The 6,351-nt window shown below is 58.1% G+C and overlaps 1 protein-coding gene across 1 annotated transcript in view; it reads right to left on the bottom strand.

Annotated features, from left to right (window-relative positions):
• Window positions 1–6,351, bottom strand: part of ADAM33 (ADAM metallopeptidase domain 33) — a gene marked incomplete at its 5' end in the record, with an annotated part of 60,382 nt that overhangs the window by 34,028 nt on the left and 20,003 nt on the right. Inside the window, 3 exons of the mRNA XM_019526414.1 lie at window positions 238–424; window positions 2,614–2,690; window positions 4,709–4,784. Coding sequence (XP_019381959.1) covers window positions 238–424; window positions 2,614–2,690; window positions 4,709–4,784 — 340 coding nt within the window. The remainder of the gene's footprint in view (window positions 1–237; window positions 425–2,613; window positions 2,691–4,708; window positions 4,785–6,351) is intronic.

Genomic DNA, 6,351 nt, shown 5'->3' with positions numbered 1-6,351 from the left:
TTTTTTTTTTTTTTTTTTTTTTTTAAATAAGTGAAACTTGTCATTGCTTTCCTTCCCAACATCACCTCCTCGATCCCGAACCAAATAGCCCAGTGGCTAATGAAGTTGCAGTGCTCAGTCAGTCTGCAACTAAATAAATTGATATACTCAGTGCCCAGCTGGCCTGTGACACCCCCACACACCTCCCATGACATAAGGACCATTTGGCAGCACCATGAGAGGAAACCGTGGCCTTACCCGCTGCCGCGCCGGCTTGACGACTCTGATGAGGTCGGCTACGTTGCTTCCCAAGTGCTCGCTGTGCCCGCAGATCCCCCCCTCGAAGGGCAAATGCGCTGCCCTGTACAGGACGTGGTGCTCGGGGTCCGGGCTGCCGAGGGGCTTCAAGTAGTAGCTGTCATTGCTGCTCAGCACGATGAGGCCGCTGGCGACAAAAGGGAGAGAAGACCGAATGGATGGGAGGGTGGGCTTGTCTGTCTTTTGCATCTGCTTCCTGGGGAGCCGAGGCCTCGCATGCTGGTGGCATTGCAGGAGCCGCGGGCAGCTTTGAGCACAAGCAGAGGGCTTGGCGGAGAAGTGCCTGTGGATACAGGCTTGGGCTCCAACCCAGCGAAGCACAGAAGCACGGGCTTAATGCTAAACCCCCGAGTAATCCCCGGGATTGCAAATGACACCGTAAAGCCAGCGAGGTTCTTTGGGTAGATGGGATATCTTGCCTGCCGATGTCCTTAGACCAACACAGCTACAACCAAAAACACAGGAAAGCCATGCACGTGGCCCCATGCTGGCTGGATTGGCCCCATTAGCTCTGGCCATCCAGGTACGGAGCAAAGGGAGCTTGAAAGGGAGGATGGGGGTGTTTGGCCAAAGCAGAAAACAAGAGAGAAGGGTTGGAGGTCTCAGGGAGGGAGGGGAACATGGAAGAGATGCAGGCAGGCTGGGGAATGAATGAGCAGCCCCCAAAATCCAAGAATCCAACACTTTTGCGTCCGATCATGACACTTTTGCATCCAGTCATGCTCTGGGGCTTTCTGGGCTGCAATTCCCCCTTCCTGGGTCATTCAGGGAGTGAATGCACACGCTTTGCCCCTGCCCAGAGCCCAACCTCCAGCCCCAGGGAGGCTGCTGGGGACAAAAACAGCTGCAGATCTCTCTGCTGCCATCTCCTCCCGTGGCAGCCCCAGGAGCCCCCACCACGCTGTCCAGCCTGAGGGACTGGTGCCCAGAGAAGGGGCGCGCTCCCCATCACCGGAGGTGGTCAAGACGACCCTGGCAGGGAGGATTTAGGCGTACCAGTGTCTGCTCTGCGGCGGGGAGTTCAGTCCCCAGGCTGCTCGGCTTTGCTGGTTGCCTGCTCCCCTCATTCCTGCCAGATGTGTCCAGGTGTTTTTATTTTTCCAACTATTTGAGTTGGTCTAATAAAAGATATCGGATTTACCCAAAGAACCGTGTCTACCAAGTGTTTTTAAGTTTTCCTCAGGAGGCACTGGGTGCTGGCTGCAGGCTGGGGGTTTTGACTGGGATGCGGCCAATGCTTCTGCTGAAACTTGAAGGTCTGGCTAAAGGGTCTTGCCTCTCTGCTCAGGGTCGGACCGATTGCCAGGTTTAGGGTCAGGAGGGAATTTTACCCCACAGTCAGGTAGGTGTGGACGGGGGGAGTTGCCTTCCTCGGTAGTGGGGGACACGGCCCTCTTTCCAGGATTTCTTTGGGGTGCATTAAGCTTTTGTAGAAGCGGGATGTTGCTGCCGTGGTCCCCCTGCTTTCCCTACGGCAGCTTCGGGTGTTATGTCTTGGATGATATTTTACGAAGAGTTTAGCTTGTGGATTGGTATAGGATGATTCGGACAGGGCTGATCCTGCCGTGGGCAGGGGTTGGACTATGTGACCGCTGGAGCTCCCTTCCAGCTCCACTTTACGGCTCAGCAGACAGCCTCCTCGCTTGATCACAAGCCAGGCCAAAGCCCAGAAGTGCGACTAGATGCAAAAGTCCTAGATGCCTCTGCCTTCATGGGCATTTGAGGGGCTGTTCTGGCCATTTTGCTCTCAGGACATATTCCTGGCACGTTTGCCTTTGTGCAGCGCCAGCTCTGCAGCAGACGCCTACATCCACCCTGATGGATGCAGACAGCAACCTTCATCAATACAGAACCAGAAAAGATCTCTTGGGAGATCACCTCTAGCCCCAACCCTGCTCAAGGCAGAATCAGCTCTATCTGAACCATCTCATGCACATCCTGCTCTTCAAACCTTGCAGCGAGGGAGATGCCGCAGCCTCTCTAGCGAGCCTGGCCTGGTGCTGAACCACCCTCCTAGCTAGAAAGGGCTTCTCCGGCTGTGACTGTGCTAGGGCACTGGGTGCAAAGGACCAAGGAAGGGATGCAATAAAAAAAAAGACCCCATCGTTATGCCCTCTCCTGGGCCCTGCATTAATCCTGATCTAGCAGGACTAGAGAGGGCCCGAACCGTGGTGGGACTGAGCTGTGGAGCTACTGACTGGAGGACTAGTGGCATTGCCTGCAAAGCACGAGCAGCAATTCTCCTATTCTCCTGTTGCAAGTCCCGCTGAGTGCGATGGCCTGAGCCTGGCCCTCCCACCTCCATTACCTCCTTACCTGATCCCCGAGCAGGTGCTGATCACAACCCAGGAGTCCTCGTACCCTCGGACATGGCCGTGGTAGTAACAGTGATCCTGGGGAAAGAGCAACACAACTGTTGGCAGCCGCCGGGTGCAGAACAGACGGGTCCGTCCCTTCCTGCACCCACCCAGCATCAGACCAGCCCTTACTGGGCATGCATTATATGGTTTCCCCCGCCACACACACGCACCCAAAAGGCTCTTCCTAAGAGCTGGAAATGGACCCGGCCTCGCTTGTCCTTTCTGCAGCCCGTGCAGGGCACGGTGCTGAGTTCAGCCAACAAGCTAGAAGGGCCTGATCCTGCTGCTCTGGAAACTGCGGGGTGACACCGAGGGCTGCATGGGAGGCTATGCCGCCGTCCTCCGAGACCCCGCTCCCCGTGCACGGGGCCAGGCAAAGCAAATCTCTCGCAGTCCCAGGGGCCTGGCTGCTGTTCCCCCAGGCTATGGGTCAGGCAGCTTGGGCAGGATCTCATCCCTCCCTTACAAGACAAATACCTCCCTGGAAGAGGCCAGAGCCAGACGCACCCCAAAAGGCGGCCCAGGAACCCAGCTGTTCTGCAGCCAGCTCAAGAAGCCCTTTACAGGGCAGCTTGTACCCCCATTCCCCAGATAGGTAAACTGAGGCACGGGGAGGAGGAAGCATCCGGATCGACGCCGCTTTGCAAGAGCAGGGGCTTTCTGGAAAGCTTTTTCACCACCAGCTGCTCCCAGGAGTTCAGGCTGGGACACCGAGGGCCTCCTCCGCACGGCGAAAGGAAGATAAATATCTGAGAGGGGGAGCAGGGAGGAGGCCGGGGGAGGAAGGCCTCCGAGCGAGGAGGCCAGATGGAGGAGGCTTGGAGCTGCGCACACAGACGGGGGAGAAGCTGCTGCTTTCTGGCCCATGTGTTTATTTCTCTCGACCGGGAGGTGCTGTCTCCGGTCCAAGAGACACAGGCCGCCGCGTGCTGCTCGCATTCCTGACGCCGCGTGTGTCAGCGGCCGGCGGGGACAACGTCACCCCCTTCTCGTCCTGTGCAAGCGTGCACCGGGGAGGGGGCTCCAGCCGGGGGGCAGTGCCCGAGCACGGGCGCCCACGGTCTCAAAGCCCAATCCAGCCGTGCCCCACATGCCCGGAGGCCGGGCGATGGGGTCCTGAGCGCGGACGAGCTGCCCCGGCAGGGTCTGGCGAGGCTGCTGGAGGGGGCCGAAGCATCGGTGACCCCCGCTGTGCTGCGTGACCCCGAGCAACCGCCGTGCCTTTGCTTCCATAGCCCTGCTAGGCAATTATTTGGCTTAAAGCGGTCTCCACTAGGATAGGTCCCGATTTCAGCCGGGCTCTGTAGCATCAAACCCAGCCTTTAGGCATGGTATTTTTAGCCAGCCCGCAGCTGGCCTCGGCACAGAAGCTGACCACCCCGCTCTGGTTTGTCTCTCGAGGTATTTATAGCGAGTGCCCGGCCCTGCAAACACCCTGAAACTGCAGAGACGGTGCAGCAGCCTCCCTCGTCTGGGGACTTGAGCTTGTCCACGCCCCTGACCGTCGTCTTGCAGCGGGAGCAGGACTCCTGGGTTCCCTCCTTGCTGCGTTTCTTCAAGCTGTCTGCCCGTGTCCACGCAGCGTGGAGCGAACGGGTAACTAGGTCTAGCAAAAGGAACAGTCTTCCTGCCACCATCGTCTCGCCTCTTCCCTGATTAGGGCCAAAACCAGCAACCGGCATTGCGAATCGGTCCAAAACAGGGGGACGTCACCCCAAAGCCGGGGTGTCCCTCTCACTTTTTGGCTTCAGATTGTAAGATTTTGTTAAAATGTTAACATTGGAAAACTGCCTGCCCTGTGCAGGAGGATGCAGCTTCCTGCACCAGGAGAGGGGAGCTGGCTCCAGAGAGGTCACGGCTACGTGACTGGCCCAAGGTCCCCTGGGAAGTCAGTGGCAGAGCCTCCTACATCTCCCAGCTGGTGCCCTAACCACTGAACTACCAGGCCTTTGCCCTCCCCTCCATCCCTTACTTGTCCATAGCCGAGGTCCCGGCTCTGTGCTGGTGCAGAGAGGAAGGGGGAAGGGGTATCACCCAAATACTGCACTCACCGTGTGGTTGGGAGACACGGTCACCACCCGCCCGTCTGCCGTGTAGTGCGTCTCGGTGTAGCCCGGTGACAGCAGCCTGCTGGGAGAGGAGCACACGAGACCCCGATGAGGAGCCCTAAGTTCGTCCTCACCCGTCTGCCCGGGTGCAGTGTCACAGGGTCAGTGCCCCGCAGCAGCACAGGGGAAACCCCCCCACCTCTCCTCCAGCCCCTGCTCCTCCAGAGGTGCAGACGCAGGGAGCCACGGGCCAAACAGGTGCTGGGAATTATTGACACCCGGCTGAAATCCAGAGCAGGGGATTTAATGGGGCCGGGAGGATGTTGCTTCTTGGATCCAAACACCCGCCTTTCACATTGATCTAGTATGTGCCGTAACACGTGCCGCCTGATTGAGGGTGCATGCGCACACCAATGCACACATGCATGCACAAAGCTGTGCGCTGCGCACCAACATAGTCATGTATGCACACACATGGACACCCGTGCTACTGCTCACGCCAGCCCAAGACGCCTGCTCCCCTTTGCATGCATGCAAATATACCCTTGTGTGTTATTGCACCACAAATAGACATGAACCCCAAGGGAGCCTGGGCTGCGTGGGGAGCGGGGTGTGCAGGGGGAGGAAGGCCAGGGCTTGGCTGAAGGAGGGAGCAGGGTCCAGGGTGCCTGGAGACTGCAGCTGTCATGGTGATGGAGATGTGGGAGATGCGGGAGGCTCTGCCACTGACTTCCTGGGGACCTTGGGCAACTCACATAGCAGTGCCTGGAAAACAGGGCACGTCTCTGCCTCGCAGGGTGGGGCGAGCATAACGGCAGTGGGGTCCTCAGGTCCCGGGGCCAGGAAAGCAGCCACGGGGTCCAAGACAGAGCCCCGATGAGCCAGCGCATGGCTCCGCAGCTGCGCACGCTCTCCCGGCAGCCTCGCTGCAAGGCTCCACAGCTGACACACATTTGGCCCCTCGCTGACAAATCGCTTCCTGCTGTTTGGCCGGCAGAGAGAGCGGCCTCGGGAACGGAGACAAGGAATTCATGAGAGCCAGAGCCGCAGCCGCCAGCTTTCGCGGCCTGGCACGGGGGCGTCTCAGGGAGGGGACTCGACTGAAACAACCCCAGAGGAGGTGAGACAGCCAACGAGGGGCTCCAGCAGGGCTGTCCAGGGAAAGGCAGGGCCTCATCTCTCTTCTCATCAACAATCGCTGCCTTCCTGGCTTTTAAAAAAAGCCTTGAAAAGGCCTGCCTGAGTTTGCAGACAGCCCGAAATGACTGAGCCGAGAGGCAGGAATGGAGCGGTGACAACAAGCTGGGGGGACATTGCAAGCACCATCCATGCTATCCCTTCACCGCTGGTCCCCATCTCTCTAAAAAGGACGTCAGAGGATTAGAAAAGGTCCGCAGAAGGGCAACCAGAAGGAGAAGTGACTAAAAAGCCTAGGATCTTCCACTTGGAAAGGATGCAGCTGCCAAGGTCTATAAAGTCACAGCAGGGGGGTTGTTCTCCACGTCCCAGAATAGACCAGAATTTAACGAGTACCTGCTGAAATGAGGTGGCGAACGGTTTAAAACTAACAAGAGAAAGAACTTTTTTTTTTTAAGTAACCTGTAGTTAACTTGTGGGATTCACTGCCGCAGGAGGCGGTGCCGGCA

This window comes from Gavialis gangeticus, unplaced genomic scaffold (assembly GCF_001723915.1).
Source record: "Gavialis gangeticus isolate Ggan-Ray unplaced genomic scaffold, GavGan_comp1, whole genome shotgun sequence".
Classification (NCBI taxonomy): domain Eukaryota; kingdom Metazoa; phylum Chordata; order Crocodylia; family Gavialidae; genus Gavialis; species Gavialis gangeticus.
This window is presented reverse-complemented; position numbering and strand designations above follow the sequence as displayed.